The following is an 18,081-nucleotide window of genomic DNA, read 5'->3' as shown; positions in this document are numbered from 1 at the left end:
GTATGACTTCAATATGTGCAACAACCCCCTACTGAGGCATTTACATGATTACTGCAATTGAATGTACATGGAATGTGTCCAAAAGAGCCTCAGATCTAACTCATTAGGATCTGTGAACTTCACTCGTTGTGCCACCAGGGCCCACGCGTGTAAGGAGGGGCCCGCGGCCCCCAGCATTGCATCCCACAAGCAGCCCCCTGCTCCTCAATGCAGCGCGGGCACGTGGGAAATCACCTACTCAGCCCACAGGGTGGGCGGCAGCGGCGGCGGCGGCGTCACGCAACAAAGGAGCGGCTAACAATGCGCGGTCACGTCCCCGCTCATACCTAGCTCAGACAAGGCCGGGGCCGCGCGGCAAATGAAGGGAGAGCGGGCTGCGGCTGAAATGGTGCAAAGGGGAAGAGACGGAGGCAAGCACAAGCCACGCGCTGCTAGTGTCCGCAGAGGGAGGTAAGGAAGGGGGGCGGGGCTTCGGTCAGTCAGTGCTCATTGCTGGGTGGGAAGTGGCGGGATTTGGCTCATTGCCACGTGCTTCCTGCTGCTGTAATCACTGAAACGTATTCACTAGCTGCACATCACTGGGTTATTTGTGTCTCCTTTATTTGAAATGTTTCATACCAGTGTCCGGGGGTAAAAACATGGTTAAAAATAAAGAAAAAGGCTCACAAGTTAAAGCTTTGCCAAGCATGAATAATGCTGAATGTCTTTTATGGGGTATTTCTGGAAGCCAACATCATTTCATGTAAAGTTGCTCCACCACAGCAGCTGGGCACCTACAGCGATCTGTGCACTGCTGTGCAATAAATTCACTGGCTGGTGCGGATAGATATTTTGACAATTAGTATGACTGCTAATAAAAAAAAAAGGGTGTGTCCTGAGCAGGATTGCCACCACTCTGGGTTTCACATGTAGACTACGGGTTTCGGCCTTGTATGCCCGGGCTACGGGTTTATCTAGTAAACCTTCGGGTGGCATCAACCCGCGGCTGGCGGCGTCTTCCGGCATCTTCATCCTGCAACTCTTCTCAATATGGCTGCGCATTGTCAAATGGCGCCGCGTTGCCATGCCAATGGGAATTCTACGTGACGTATCCGCATCACGTGATGCCCACTGACATGCCAATGGGACAGTACGTGACGTCATGACATAGCGCGGCACCTCACGTGACACCTATGAGCCATAAGGCGTCCCCTTGCCATGGCAACTTGATGCCGTGTGACATCACATAGCATCCCGTTGTCATAACAACGCGGCACCATGTGACGGTGTGCGGCCATATTGGGAAGAGTTGCAGGGGGAAGATGCCGGGAGACGCAGCTGAATGTAAGCGCGGCATTTAAAAATAAAAATCTCTGGGTTGGCCTTCAGTAGGAGACGGCAACCCTGGTGCCGAGCATGTGCATTTTAAGTGAAACTTCTTTGTTTTTTTTGTCACTATTTTGTCACAGAAATTGTATTTGTGTTGGTGATGTTTTTAAATAAAAATCAAAACAATTTCAGTGATAAAACGCAAAGAAATTTGACTTAGAACGCGCGTGCTCGGCACACACCCTTTTTTAGCTATTTGCACTTCTATATTTATACTAACTGAATTCTGTGTGTCACTGTGTGTGTCACTGTGTGTGTTTGTGTGTGTGTGTCACTGTGTGTGTGTGTGTTTCTCTGTGTGTCTGTGTGTGTGGTGCCTCTGTCTCCCAAGTGCGGCGGTGTGTCTGCTGCTCCTGCGCATGCGCGCTGAGGTGGCGGCTGCTGTGCTTGCGCGTGCCTACAACCTCCGCATGCGGCCTGGAACTTTAATATATGCGCAGCCGCGCCCATCTGTTGTGTGACGTCACTTCCGTCACGCTTTTTCGTTACAAGACAAGTGATTTTTCCTATCAAAACTCTGCAGGTGCCAGCAAAGACGTTTCACTTAAAAATACATTAAGAAAGACTGCCTAATTGATCTAAAATATACTCTAGGTTTGATATTGTCTGCAAGATTGTTTGGTATATTTGGCTTCACCTCTGCCACAGTGACCTTGTTTTTAAAATATATTTTTATATCTGAATGTTTAATTATTTTTTTTTATACACATGACTAGATGTCCGGCTTTCCCTAGTGCTCAGACAGTACCCCCTGTGTGCTGTGTGGAGGAAGAGCTGAGATGACATCACTTGTTAGGTGCAAACTTTGATGTCATTATATGAGTGTAACATGGTACGTCCCATCTACTTGTCTCTCCAACCTGTCACGTCAGTCCTAATCAGTCTGGTCAGTGACAGGTTAATCTGTGGGCTGTTAACCCCCCCTCTCTTGCTCCTCTTATGAGTGACAGAAGTGAGGTGGTGACTCAAGGCCTGTGTGCAGCCTATCTGCTATAGGTACAGACCATGAGCCCACCCCTTCTGGTTCCTCATGAGAGGAGTGCCCAATTTAATCAGTCTTGCTCTGGAGGAAGAAGAGAGCAGTAGGGCAATGTGTCTCTCCCATCAGGGATGAGCGTGCCCAACCCCAGACCTCTGGGGGAACATCTGATCTAATAGAAGTGGCCCTGTACTATCTGGGGTTACACACCATCTAGATGTCTGGAGTCATCTAAGACCTGCACCACTGTAATGCCATCTATGCAGTGAATGCCCTAATAAAGCCCGTTCTAGTTTTACACCTGCCTGGATCTGAGTCAGTATCACGGTGTATGAGGGATGTGCTTCAGGGGGACCGCCTCCATTCTACATGAAGCCCACCGAAGCTGGAGGCACGGAACCACAGATGAAGAACCCAAATGACACCAAAAGCCTGTCCTGATCTCTTTATCATTGCAGATCAGCTCAGCTCTACTTGACCCTCACAGGTATGCACACCAACAACCCTTGTAGCCAGTAGTACATCTCACAGAGGGTAGGGGAAACAGTGCAACATTTGGAAGCACTACTGAGATCAGGACATGGTTTCAGGGCTTTATATAGCAGGCATCAGTGCAGCAGGAGGATTTCTGCGTGGGCAGAAATAACAGAGAGGCCAAGGTTGAGGCCACGGCCGGGGACAGAGCCCCTGATGCTGTCCCAGGGATCCCTGGGCACCCATGTTCTCTGAAGAAGGACTTTCTCCCTGAGGTGACACCGGGGAAGGTAAACCTTCATACACATGCCCGTACAGAGGCTGGGGGCTAGGTGATTGTATGAGACATGACCCTAGGTACCCCTTCACCAACTAGCACAATGTACTGCGTGTACTGTGCTGTGGGGGAGGCACATCAGATGGAGACGCTCGCCGGTGGTGTGACCCCCATGTCTTATGTTATTATAGACGTGACCCCCCCGATGGGATGATACCGGGGAGTGCTGTTACTCTATATCATCAACTACCAAGAATAGTTGAAAGTTGGGGACAGGGAACTTGCTGCAATGTTGAAGAACCCTGGGTACCCGTGCGCAAAATGGCACGAATGTACTGTGTCGTGGGGGAGTCGTCCTGGAATGAGACGCTCGCCGGTAGTGTTACCCCCACTTTTTCTCTTCACGTTCATGTTCTATATTGGGGGGCTCCCAGTAGGAAATATATCCTTGGAGAGTGAACCCCAATTGTAAATCTGCTATAAGGGACAATCCGTTGCAGTGTATGTGGGGATTGGGCACCTGGCAGACTGGACCTTTCAAGAGGGTCCTAAAGGAGAAAAGTAAGGAACGGGCCCCTGATGGTACAACCAGGGACCCCTGTGTATGTACCTTAAAGAGAGTGCTGGAGGAGTTCTAAGATGGCTGCCACCACGTGGTGGCCTGTTCTGTGCTACAAAATGACGCTCCCGCCAAGAAGCAGCAAACCGCATGGGTTGCAAGTTCTATTTTTGCAAAAGTCTGCAAAATCAAGTGCATCCTCTTGGCACCAAACGTGGGGTGCCACCCCTTATACTGACTGGCTCATCCTGAGTCAGGTCAGCCTCCGAACCATACCCCTGCCTCTGATTCCACCCAGGGGAGGAGTTAAACACCCCTTCAGCCAACCCGAGACTGTCCTATGCAGGGAGGTGTCAGCAGTGCTGCTCCAAGTGCTTTATTCTGTTGAGCGTGCCCACCCCCAGTCCTTAGGGGCCGGGGGAACATCTGATCTAATAGAAGAGACCCTGTACTATCTGGGGTTATGCACCATCTAGATGTCTGGAGTCATCTAAGTAAGACCTTCACAGCTGTAATGCCATCTATGCAGTGAATGCCCTAATAAAGTCCGTTCTAGTTTTTCACCTGCCTGGATCTCAGTCAGTTGAAGGGTGTATGAGGGATGTGCTTCAGGTGGACCGCCTCCATTCTACATGGAGCCCACCGAAGCTGGAGGCACTGAACCACTGATGAAGAACCCAGATGACACCAAAAGCCTGTCCTGATCTCCTTATCATTGCAGATCAGCGCTCCTGACCCTCACAGGTATGCACACCAACAACCCTTGTAGCCAGCAGTACATCTCACAGAGGGTGGGGGAAACAGTGCTACATGAGTATAGTAAGTGGTATTGCTATTGGGCTCATCAGAGAAAGGGGTGTTGGGCTAAGCATTTCTCTGCTGTATCGCCACTATTTTAGTATTTTCAAATAGAACTACTGTATATTTAGGGCTTACAGTTTATTTTTACTATTTCAAGAACTCATGCTTTGTATGAACTTGGCATAAAATGCAATTTGGAACTGTTAGAATAATATTCTGGATGAAATGAAAACTCTGGTTAAAGAAACCTTGCCCAAATGACTTTACCAGTTGTGTATCAGCAGATGAATTGGGTATTTTCATCCCTCACGCTTATAGATGAAGCAGGATGCAAAGGAGGAGTGTCTTTTATGCAATATTATTCTTAACAACAAGGGCAAAAGCACATAAGTACACGTTGAAATATTGGGTGATGATGATATGCATATTTATATTTAACCGTATAGAGAAGTCGGCAAACCATTGCAAAGCATGTTTGACCTTTCTTGTACCTACGATATTAGTAGATGTATCTGCTGAATTTATATTTCCGATTGAAAATGGATGCTTTTCATGGTAATTGAGCTAATGCTTTACCAAATAGCCTTAAAAAAAGGGTGTGTGCCGAGCACACACATTCTAAGTGAAACGTCTTTGCGTTTTGTCACTGAAATTGTATTTTGATTTGTATGATTTTCATTGAATGACAAACTTTTGAGAGTATAAATATTTAAAAAAAAACTCAGCAGAAATCTCCATAGTATGAGTTGGAATACATGATACAATTGGCTTATGATAATTAAAGCAAGATACAGTACTGTACATATATTTTGGATTGTAAAGTATCTAAATGCTGTTACTCTCAAAAGTCTTTCATTCAATCAGAATAATATTTTTGCTATTTTCACTTCTATATTTGTACTCATGTTGAATTCCTCTAATAACACTGTTCCTTTTGTTTGTGTACACACACATACACACAGCACAGCCGCTACCGCGCGTGTGTCCGCTCCTGCGCATGCGCCTGTGGTGCTGGCCGGCTCAGTGCATGGGCCGACAGTGCACTCCACCAACGAGTTTAGTAGGCAGCTGGTGTGCGGCGCCGCTCGTTCTCGTGCACGTGCCCTACTTCCGTTACGCATTTTCATTGCCATCAAGGAAATTTGTTCCATGAAAATTCACTAGGTGCCACCAAAGAAGTTTCACAAAAAAAGCACATGGGGGAATGAATAAGGTAGTAGTACATACTATAATAATACAATCCTCTCCAGGAGCATGATTAATCCTACGCAGTCAGCACTGAAGAGCTATGTATATATGTCATATGTGTCCCTCCCCCTTCCTATCCCCTGTCTTCTCTACCGCCTCCTTCCTCTCTCCCCCCTTCCTCTTTCTCTCCTCCTCACGTCCTCGCTCCCTCCTTTCTCTCCCCTTTCTCACTCCCCCCTTCCTCTCTCTGTCCCCCTTCCTGTCTCTCTCTCTAACTCTTCCTCTCCCCCCTTCCTTGCTCTCTCTCCCTTCCTCGCTGTTCCCCCTTCTTCCCTCTAGCCCTCTTTCTCTCTCTCTCCCTTTTCCCGTTCTCCACCTTCCTCTGTCCCCCACACTTCTCTCTACCCCCATTTCCTTTCTTCTCCCCACTTACTCCCTCCACTCTCCCCCTTCTTCTTTCCCCCTCCTCTATCACTCCCTTCCTCTCTCCCCCATTCCTCTCCCCTTCCGCACCTCCACCTTCCTCTCTCTCCCTTATTTCACTTTCTCCCCCCTTCTTCTTTCTCCCCTTCTGTACCCCCCACCTTCCTCCCTCCCCCATTCCACTCCACCCTCTTCTTCTCTCTCCCCCTTCCCCATTCCTCTCTCTCCCCCTCCTCTCTCCTCCCTCTCCCCCTTCCTGTCTCTCCCCCCTTCCTCATTTTCCCTTCTTCCCCTTTCTCTCTCTTCCTCCCTCCCCCTCTCCCCCTTCCTCCCCCCCCTCCTCTCTCCCCTCTCCTCTCCCCCTCCCTATCCTTCCTCTTTCCACGGCCTTTCCTGTCTCCCCGCCTTTCCTGTCTCCCCCCCTTCCTCTCTCGCTCTTCCTGTCTCCCCATGCCCTTACTCTCCCTCCCTCTCCCGCTCTTCCTGTCTCCCCCCGCCCTTCCTCTCCCGCTCTTCCTGTCTCCCCCCGCCCTTCCTCTCCCGCTCTTCCTGTCTCCCCCCGCCCTTCCTCTTTCTCCCACACCTTCCTCTCTCCCACCCCTTTTCTCCCCCTCCTCTCTCCCTCCTGCATCCCCCCATCCTCTCTCCCTCCTTTCTTCTCCCCCTTCCTCTCTCCCTTCTCCTTTCCTGTCTCCCCTCCCCCTCCCCTCTCTTCCTCCCTCTCCCCTCCTCCTCTACTCCTCTATTGCTCATCCCCCCCTCCTCTCTCCCCTTACCCCCTCATCCTCTCTTCCTCTTCTCTCCCTCCCCCCTCCTCTCTCTCCCTCATACTCCTCTCCCCTTCATCTCTCCCCCCCGCCTCTCCCCCTCCCCCCTACCCTCCTTTCCTCTCCCCCCCCTTTCCTCCCCCCCCGTCCCCTTTCTCTCGCACCTCCTCCTTTCCTCTCACAAGTTTTCAGTATTATGAGAAGGTTCTGCACACTTAATTGTTTGGACAGTATCAATAACACGTTCAAACACTGTTTTTTGCAGTTAAACTAGGGATGGGCAACAGCAGTCCTCAAAGGCCACAAGCAGGGCAGGTTTTCAGGATGCTTCAGCACAGGTGGCTCAGTGGAAGACTGTTGGTGACCCTTGAAGACTGGAGTTGCCCACCCCTGAATAAACAGTGTTTCTAAACTTCACTATGTATTTAAGCACAAACTGATGACATGTATTTTAGTGAGGTTCAGTGTAAATAAGACGTTTAGGTGGGTACTACTAGAGTTACATTGTGTTAAAAAAATATTATGATTGGCAAACCAATAAAGGCGGTAGAGGTTAAAGGTTTTTTTTTAGCTATTCTAAGCAGCTTTTGGCTGCAAGAACAGTGCCAAAACGACAGTTTATTGGGTGGTTATTGGTGCTAGAGCTGCAACTTTGAACGTGAATGTCCCTCCATTCCTACCGTATAAGGTTGATAATATAAGACATGCGCCTTAAACTCCCAAGTCGCTCTTTTGCTACACGAGTTGTAGGTAAATATAATTCATTATTCCATTTGTAATTTCCCAGATGTCTTTATATTAAACACAATGTTAATGACGTCTAGCAATGGGCTTTTCCAGATTTTTCCTGGTGTAACTGTATCTCAAATGTCCTCGTGTACTTTTCTTCTGTTTCAGATTTGTGCAGCTATTTTAATTATTCCCAAAATGATGTCTGCAAAGCCCAGACTTGTTGTCCCATATGGCCTAAAAACCTTGCTGGAAGGCCTGAGCAGAGCTGTTCTGAAGATCCAGCCAGGGAACATTGCTCAGTTTGCATCTATATATTTCGTGGAGTTACTGCAGTTTCGAAATGGTATGCTTTGTTTCAAACACTTCATGCCATGTGCAGTGAAATAACACTGGTATACACGGATGTTTGCATTCATTTGCAAACTTCTTTATTGACAGAGGGTTGCCAATATGTTTTTCTTGACTTACAAGAAAATAGGTATCCCTTTAAGAAATGATCTCTATATTCATAAAGTGCATGCGGTCTTTCTTTTCGATAGTAATAATAATGCCATTTATGTAGAGCCCTATATTTTCAAAGGGCTTGACAACTATAAATAAACTATTAAAGTTTACTTGGCTCTATCAGCATCTAAATTGTTATTTGGGCGAAAACATTTAATTTATTTTGCTTAATTTTCAGCTAACCCTACTCTGGATATTAAGCACCTTGTGAAAGAATTTCATCCTGGACAAGGTAAATGTGATGAACTATTTCTGAATATTATTGCTGGACTTGAAACAGGAGTATCTTTATTTTAGTTTTGTTAAGGGAATTTCAGGTGCAGTGATAAAACGACGTTGCATTGATTTAACGCGCAATAAAATGTGGGCAAAAATGGTATTCACTAAGGAAAAATCCAAGTTTTTAAAAATTCGATAAAAGCAGTATCGAACCGCAATTTTTTTTCTTAAGTGCTATCGCGCTAAAAACCTGTCGAGCAGCAACCGATAGTTGAAACTGCAGCCTGGAAGAGCTGCATAAGAGACCCTGTGTCTCCATGCACGGTTCTTACAGGCGATCGTGCAGTTCTAATATTAATTTTAATACCACTGTGCGGAGAGCAGGGGGTCTCCTGACTTGCACCGCACTGATTTCAGCCTCGGGGACCCCCTGCTCATGTACATTATAAGCAAAAATAAAATTAAAGCAGCTACATTACCATCGCGGCAAGCCGCTAAGGCAAAGAAGGGGTTAATGCACAGTAGATGGTTTATTGGGGCAGAGGGGGTGAGTGAAGGGGGTACTTGGCCCAGGGTGGGTGGTTAGGCCTACCGGGAAGGTTGCGTGCGTAGTTAACTCCTTCATTACCATAGTGCTAGTAACTGCTATGTAATGAAGGGGTTAACCCCCCCGTGACCCACCCGGTATGCTTAAACACCCAGCATGGGCCAAGTACCCCCTTCAACCAATCCCTCAACCCCCCAGTAAACATTACAATACTACCACCCACCAATACACAACCCACCCACCCCCTGCACCCCCAACAACCCCCTCCGCCTAACAAGTACAGTACAGTAATGAGCAAAATCCAGATATGGATAATAGTGCATTTGCCCATTTAAAATAAACCAGCCAGCATAAAGTAAAGAAAACTTACCCCTGCCAGGATGAAGGCCATCCTCATCCTCATCACCGTCCTTGTCCTCTGTTGGCAACAATAGTACAATAAAAAATACAATCTAATGGGTTCCTTGATCACCTTAGCGGTTAGTAACCGCTATAGTAATTAAGGGGTTAACCCACCCTCCCCCACTACCCCTCCCATGGCGGCCTAACCACCTTACCCGGGGCAACTATTACCTCCACCCCTGCTACCCATTGGTGGCACAGTGTTTGGGCATGCTTTGCCACTATTGCAATAAGCCAAGATAAAAAAAAAAACAGGCACAAAATAAACCACATTACATAGAAAAAAATCACATTACAAATGCCAAGAAACCAATTGATTGGCACAGTGGTACATCATGCCATATAATAATATGACAGTCAATAGGCAAGCTAAAACATTAACAACCACCAAAAATATTAAATGAAATCAAAACAATCACTAAAAGAAACACACCAAAAATAAACAACAATTCAAAAGCAAAACACCAAAAATAAACAATAATTAAAACAATAATCAAAAAAGAAACACAAGAATACATATAAAAGAAATAAAAGCAAGCATTTGCCAAAAAATGCATTATTTGCGTCTTTGGTCGGGAGCTTCCTGAGATCCCTGGAATCGGAGGGTGAAAACATCTAAAGGTAAGAAAAACATTGAATGTATGTAATATGTTTTTGTTTTTAAATTTTTTTTAAATCTTGGCCATTAATTGCTATAGTGGCAAAGCATGCCCATATTATATGGACATGCTTTAACACTGTGCCAATCAATGTGTACTGGGAAGGTAGTTAGGCTGTCCGGGTGGGTAGTGGGGGAGGAGGGTGAGTTAACCCCTTAATTACTACAGCGGGTACTAACCGCTAAGGTGACTAAGGGGTTAGGGGCCATTAGATTGTATTTTTGATTGTTATGTTGCTGCCAACGGAGGACAAGGATGGTGATGAGGACGAGGATGGCCTTCACCCTGGCAGGGGTAAGTGCAAGTGTTATTTACTTTATGCTGGCTGGTTTATGTTTTATTTTAAATGGGCAAATACAATATTATTCATATCTGGATAATAGTAATTTTGCCCATTACTGTACGGTATGTATTGGGCTTGGGGGGGGGTTGCATTTATTTGAATGTGTTGCACTGCAATCTTTTTTTCTACACAGAATTGGTCCCGGAAGCCGGCGGGGATCCTCGGGGACCCCAGGACACCACCTGGAGGCCCCTGGACACCCGCGGGGACCACCCGGAGACCACCAGACACCCACGAGAATCACCTGGAGGCCCACAGGGACCACCCAGAGACCCCCGGACTCGTGCGGACACCACCCGTAGACCCCCAGGACAACCGCTGGGACCACCCAGAGGCCCACAGACACATGCGGGACCATCTAGAGCCCACAGACACATGCAGGACATCTAGAGCCCACGGGGACCCTCCGGACACGCGTGTGAGACCACCCGGAGAACCCCGGACACTCGCGGGGATCAACATCCGTGCAAGACCACCCGGAGACCCCTGGACACCCCTCGGACACCCGCGGGGACCATCCGGTGACCCCCAGACACCCGCAGGGACCACCCATAGGGCCCCCAGGACACCCGTGGGGACCACCTGGACAACCGCGGGGACACTTGCGGACACCAACCGGAGGCCCTGGATTCACGCGGGGACCACCCGGACAATCATGGGGACCACCCGGAGGCCCGCGAACACCCGGACACCCACGGGCTCCATCCATAGGCCCACGGACACCCAGGAACACCCGTGGTCACCCACTAGAGGGTCGCGGGGACCACCCGGAGGCCCGCAGGGACCACCCAGACATCCGTGGACACCACCCACAGGCCCCCGGACACATGCGGGGACCACCCGGAGGCCTGTGGGGACTACCCAGAGACCCCCGGACACATGCGAACACTACACGGAGACCCAGACACCCGCGGGGACCATCCAGACACCCACTGGGACCACCCGGAGGCCCACGGGGACCCCCATTGGCCCCCGGACACCCCAGAACACCTGCGGACACCACCCAGACACCCGCAGGGACCACCCACGGGAACCCCCAGACACCACCGCCGGCATCAATCCTGTGCAGAAAAAAAAATGCTTTTATGCATCTTGCAATATTTTTAGCACCAGGCTTTAGCTGGCAACAAAATATTGTGAGATTTTAAAGTACAATAAGCTTATCACGGGTTACTGAATAGCTATTAATGGCAACAAAAAAAAAACAATTTTGGCTTGTTGGATTACTTTTTCCCCTCAAGCTGTTAATGGTCATTAAAATGCCATTATAGCGTGATACTGCACTGTTATCACTGTTTAGTGAATAGCAAAGCAGGTAGTATCACGCAATAAGGGCATTTATTGACCATTAGACCACTTATCACTGCTTTGTGAATAGGCCCCTTAGTGTGTCATAATATTTGATAATATTCGTATTATGCTGTGACCAGGGACAACCACAGCATTTATCAGTTTATTACATACTTAAGAGATCTGTCTTATGGTCCTTGTCCTCATGAACTAGCCCAATTAAATGATCCAGATATAATATTTAAAAAAATTAATCAAATCAATATTCTTTAAGTTCTGAACTAATGTGGTTGTTGGCATAACTTACCGAACATCAGAACATTACTCCTAAAGGATTTAATTAGCTTGTTGCTAGAATAATGAACATGTTGGAATCATGGAAACTGCAATTTACCCATCTAGTTCACAGGTTTAATTCTTGCACACAGTACATGCACCCCTAACACACCTACACCAGAACCATCTCTTTTGCTGACCGGTGAATTCTCCTAATCCCCTCTCTTAATTTTCTCAATGTATTGGTCTAATTTCACATTGGTCTTTTCACTGTGTTGGCTAAAACGTTCTCTTTTTTCCTCTCCATATTATGCCATTTTGGGAAGGGGCACTTGCGAAGATGAACATTTATAAATCATAAGTTATGTGTTTTAATGATCAGTTGCTAACACACATTTTTCTAAACTTAGTGGATGTATGGCCAGAATCAGAATCAAGGGACGTGTTCGACTCTACAAAAATGTCGCCACAGTTTACCGATAAGGTACTTCAAGATGCAGGAGTGTTCTCACCCATGCAAGAGAGACAGGACGACAGATATTTGTCAAGACAAGAGGCATTCTCTGAGAGAATTGATGATTATGAAGTTAATGTGAAAAGAATGTCATCACATGTGATTGATACACAGTCTCCATCATGTCCTCAGGCCATTTCCAATCCCATTATTAATTCCCAGGGCTCAGGAACCCTTTACCACGAGGTGTCACCTGTGCCGATAGGTTCTCCGGAACAGGAAGATGTAGCACGGAAAGAAAGTATTTGCCAGCACCATCAGGAGCAGATGGCCCCGGGGATGGCGGTATCCCAAGAACCAATGAGAACTGCTTCCTATTCATTTAACGATCCTGAGAACTTGGAGAGAGTGTCATCAATAACCAATCATGCACCAACAGAAAGAGTAGATACAATACAATCTAACACATCACTGCCTCATCCTGATGTTGATAGAATGGTGCCCATTACACAGGAAGAGACAACCGATAATCCTGAACGAGCAGATAGAGTGGTGTCAAACATTGCACAAATTCCCCCTGGTGCTAGTGAGAGTGTGGAGCAAGATATCCCTCAGGTGTCCACTGATCCGATCCCTGAAAAGCCAGACAGAATTATTTCAAAAACAATGACGACAGTAATATCTGACAAGAAATCGGAAGGAGTTATCCCTGCTGACAGAGTTCTTTCCAAGACTTTGCAGACTGAAAGCATTCCTGAGAAAGCAGAGAGAATTGTTTCAAAGACATCACACACCCCATCAAATCAAGTTGATGAACGGTATGTAGATGCAGTGACGTATCCTGATGCTGCGACGCCGCTGCCCCCTGCTCCAAGAACAGCAGCTTCTGCAACAAAACAGATGATGGATCCCAAATTGTACCATGAAATGGCAACAACTGTTCCTCCAACTCGGGCACAATCACAATTTAAGGAAATATCTGGAGCAACTGAAGGTCCACAGAGAGTGTATAAAGTGCCTTCTACTCCATATTATGATCTTCACTTAGCTGTGGAAAGGACAGTGGATGGAAATCACAGGGAACCTGCATATGTGCCTGCTACAGAAGCCACTATGGCTCGTATTGTTAGAGCTCTCTCTGATATTCATACCACTATTGGGCCTAAACTAGTACAGGTGCAACAGCCATCATATTATGATGCTCCAGTAGACATGAGGTCTAGTAATCGATTTATGGAGCGTGCTAATGTTGCATCAATTCAATTTAGACCTCAAGGTACACACTATGAATTTGGATCGCTACAACAGGGAGGGACAGTTCCATGCTACATTGAGCAAATTCCAAAGGAAATATTAGTTCCCTCGCAAAAAGGGAAAGACCAGCCTTTTGAGTCTGCACAGCAGCCTGCTTATGCAAGTCAATACCCATACCAAACTGCCCAAATTCCACTTACACAACAGCCAGTCTACAAAACGACTGGCACTGGAAATTATCATGCTTCATACCAACAGGAAGCTTCTAATCCACAACAAGCTAATGAGCAAAGCTTTACAGATGATGCAAGATACTACAGGACTCCTGAGCCATATGAAAAAAGGGCAGAGGCAATGCAAAAGAGCAGTGCGGATGATTCACAGAACTACTTTAAAGATCAAGGTAAAAAAAAAGGCTATAATATCTCATTGTCTACTGCAATTTCAACTTATTGATTCTAATATTGAATGCATGTGGTGGGAACGAGATACAGTATTGTTCTTATTTTAGTATGTATATGGAGAAATGAATCCCCTTGTGATGCTACAGGAAATATTGAAAGTCCAATTGTATTAAAAAAATATCATCTGAATCCCTAAATAGGATGAAGTCCATTCATAGGCTGTATTATCAGACCAGATAAAGAGCTATTAGAATAGAAACCAATTGGAATCTCATAAAAATGTGGGGCAACCCATGGAGTCAAATAACAACCAGCAGCTCAAGGTCAAAACCGTGTAGATTCCTTAGGCAGTGAGCCAACCACAGGATAATATTCACTTTACTCACGGACAGCTTTCGTGATTGGAACCATAAATCTCATCCTACGTGCATCCCGTCAACGAAATCCAAAGCTTTAGGTAGAGAAAAACATAGAGCACTACAACTGAAGAACTGGAGGCAGGATCAATTATGAAAAATAAAAGAGCTTTATATGCAAAAAAATGCCCATGAGATAGCTAAAAAGCACTCTGATGTGTTTCTCGCCGAACTAGCGCTTTATCAAAGAGTGCTTTGTACAGGTGAACTGAAGATTTATATAGGGAGGGATTTTATGCTAAGAACTGGTGAGGCTTATTTTGCTTCCTCGTACGCTTTAAGTTGTAATTTTTGATCAATTTCTTGATCTAATGATCTTATTTTACTATCTGTAGAACACGGCTGGTATAAGCAGTGATTTATCTTTAGTTAGATCTGTTTTTGCCTCAACACGTTTATTATTAACTGCGGGGCATGCTTTCATCATAGATGTCAAAAGGAGCAAAATTGAATTTGTATTGGTTGTTCTCAGATTTGGTGATAACTCATATTCAATTGATGATTTGTTATGTATCATTTATTATGTTCTGTGCTCTGTTTGTATGACTTTAAATAATGTAATCAGAGTTTTTCTCACATGAATGACATTCTCCATTTTTTGATTTTTATTATTGTAGATGTGTTTTTTTATTAGTCATTTTGTTATTTGCACTGATGTATGTGCGTGGTCAGGGTCCCCGTCGGAGGGCGGTCGTCTTGGTTGTGGTTTCATTATCTGTGGTTCTGGACATTGGCGATTAGTTTACCTGGCGGGACCAAGGCACACGTGCTTCTGCCGGGGATCCCTCCCTACATAAATCTTCAGTTCACCTGTACACAGCACTCGTTGATAAAGCGTCAGAGTGCTTTTTAGCTCTCTCATGGGCATTTTTTTGCAAACAAAGCTTTTTTATTTTTTCATAATTGATCCTGCCTCCAGTTCTTCAGTTGCAGTGCTCTATGTTTTTCTCTACCTAGTTCTTATTTTACATGTGGAAAGTGATTTTTATCTGTACTTTTTTTTTTTTGCGGGGATAATGAATATCATGTGTTCTACGTAAGTAATTATTTTCAAAATAAACGTTTTGTTTTTGTGTGCAAACGACAAGAATGCTGAATTCTGTTATGCTGAAGTGAATCTATAGAAAAAGCGAATTTAAGGACATTTAACAATACTGTATGTAATGATTCAACATTCACTTTCAGGTGAAAGAGATCAGGCAAACTTGTGGACTCTCTATCGACTGACTGACTTGTGTCATGAAAAAGGTTATTTGGCACCACCTGAACTAAGTGGGGCTAGCTTTAACCCAAAAGTTACAGAACGTTCAGCACCAAGGAACCCGGAGCAATTAGACTATCAGTTATATGCTCAGCAGATGAAGCCACCAGTGCAATCTCAAAGATCAAATTACCTAACACCTCAAGCGGCACCATCCGGAGGACAACCAATGATGGTGAATTCCCCAGCTTACGTTTTATCAGATGAAGAAGCTAAGAGAATAGAAACTCCTCCTTTCATTTTAGTTGGCTCCAACGTTCAAGATGCACACAACTGGAAATCAATTCCTGGCCATGCTGTCTGGGAGCAACCACATTAATCTATTATTAGGCTTAGGGCCTCAGAAGGTCAAAGTTCAGCCCTTTTTGTTCACGACTGCTAATACATACACATTTGCTTCAACTGACCTTGTTTTTTCTATGCCTTTTTTTGTGTATATGTATATATATTTGTGTGTGTGTGTGTGTGTGTGTGTGTATATATATATATGAGTACTGATACCTCTACATTTATGTGTATATATATATATATATACATATATATACATATATATGTATATATATATATATATATATATAGTTTGACAAATCACCCAAAAATCTACTCACCGAACCATAAAATCTACTCGTCACCTAGTCCCACCCCCAACCCGCCCCTAGTCCCGTCCCAAACCCTAGTCCCGCCCCCAACCCCGCTTTAAAATAAAATATATAAATAAAATACATTTAATAAATTCCTAGGCAGAACAACATTCGTTTTTGACATAAATGTATTTATTGTATTACATTATACTACAATTAGTCCTTGTTACACGTGTATGTGTGTGTGTGTGTGTGTGTAAATGTCTGATCTAGAAATAAAAGCCACAGGTGAATGACTAGTTTCCTGAACCCCTTAACTAGTGCCTGGACACCCCCGTGTCACAATATCTAAAGCAGCAATCCCGCCTAGGATCTTACCTGATCCGCAGTCCCCCAATGTCCAGGAACCCTCATTCCCGCAATGTTATACATTGGAGGGGAGGTGTTCCCTACCTGTCTTCTGGGTTAGGGGGGGATTACGATGTCTTCCGTGTGAAGCTCGAGAGTTAGAGCTGGAAGAAAGCAGTATAGGTTATTTCGGTGTAGGTATACGGCAGTTAAAATATATAGGGTAAATAAGAGATCCAGAGTGTGAGAGAGTGTAAGTGAGAGACAGAGAGACAAAGACAGAGAGAGCGACAAAGACAGAGAGAGAGCGACAGAGAGTGTGACAGAGAGAACGAAGAAGAGAGTGCGACAGGAAAAGGGTGAGGGCGACAGGCACAGGGTTAGGGCGACAGGCACAGGGTGAGGGCGACAGGGACAGGGTGAGGGCGACAGGGACAGGGTGAGGGCGACAGGGACAGGGTGAGGGCGACAGGGACAGGGTGAGGGCGACAGGGACAGGGTGAAGGCGACAGGGACAGGGTGAAGGCGACAGGGTGAGGGCGACAGGGACAGGGTGGGGGTGACAGGGACAGGGTGGGGGCGACAGGGAAAGGGTGAGGGCGACAGGGAAAGGGTGAGGGCGACAGGGAAAGGGTGAGGGCGACGGAAAGGGTGAGGGCGACGGAAAGGGTGAGGGCGACAGGGAAAGGGTGAGGGCGACAGGGAAAGGGTGAGGGCGACACAGGGAGAGGGTGACACGGAGAGGGTGACACGAGAGGGAGAAGGTGACAGGGATAGGGTGGCACAGGGAGAGAGTGACAGGGAGAGGGAGAGGGTGACACAGGGAGACAGAGAGGGTGATACAGGGAGAGGGTGACACGGAGAGGGAGAGGATGACACGGAGAGGGAGAGGGTGACACAGGGAGAGGGAGAGGGTGACACAGGGAGAGGGAGAGGGTGACACAGGGAGAGGGTGACACAGGGAGAGGGTGACACAGGGAGAGGGTGACACAGGGAGAGGGTGACACAGGGAGAGGGTGACACAGGGAGAGGGTGACACAGGGAGAGGGTGACAAAGGGCGAGGGTGACAAAGGGCGAGGGTGACACAGGGAGAGGGTGGCACAGGGAGAGGGTGGCACAGGGAGAGGGTGACGGAGAGGGTGACAGGATGAAGGTGACACGGAGAGGGAGAGGGTGACACGGAGAGGGAGAGGGTGACACAGGGAGAGGGAGAGGGTGACACGGAGAGGGAGGGTGACTCACAGACACACACACACAGACAGACACACTCAGTCATACACACAGTCACTGTCTCACACTGTAACACACACACACACACACACACACACACACATGCACTTACCCGCAAGGCAGGGGGTCGCACATGGCAGCAGTGGGGCCTCCACACGGCAGGGTCTCTGCAAGGCAAGGGGGATCACACATGGCAGCGGGGGCCTCCGCACGGCAGCATTACCTTTGACAGGGTACTCACGCATGCTGGTGTATATGTAGATGTTGAAGATGGGCACCAGGAACTTTGTAGTTATGAACAGGGCAGACGTTATTGATAATGCA

The 18,081-nt window shown here is 46.6% G+C and overlaps 1 protein-coding gene across 1 annotated transcript; it reads left to right on the top strand.

Annotated features, from left to right (window-relative positions):
- The first annotated feature begins 218 nt into the window (after nt 1–218).
- Nucleotides 219–16,003, top strand: CABYR (calcium binding tyrosine phosphorylation regulated). The gene is made up of 5 exons (XM_075584980.1): nt 219–450; nt 7,734–7,911; nt 8,251–8,304; nt 12,219–13,919; nt 15,522–16,003. Exons 2-5 carry the CDS (start codon nt 7,764–7,766, stop codon nt 15,914–15,916), a joined length of 2,298 nt encoding a protein of 765 aa, XP_075441095.1. The 5' UTR covers nt 219–450; nt 7,734–7,763; the 3' UTR covers nt 15,917–16,003.
- Nucleotides 16,004–18,081: the final 2,078 nt, after the last annotated feature.

The sequence above is a fragment of the Ascaphus truei genome, chromosome 2 (assembly GCF_040206685.1).
Source record: "Ascaphus truei isolate aAscTru1 chromosome 2, aAscTru1.hap1, whole genome shotgun sequence".
In the NCBI taxonomy this organism is placed as follows: Eukaryota; Metazoa; Chordata; class Amphibia; order Anura; family Ascaphidae; genus Ascaphus; species Ascaphus truei.
The sequence above is the reverse complement of the archived record's forward strand: the minus strand, read 5'-3'. Positions and strand labels throughout refer to the sequence as shown.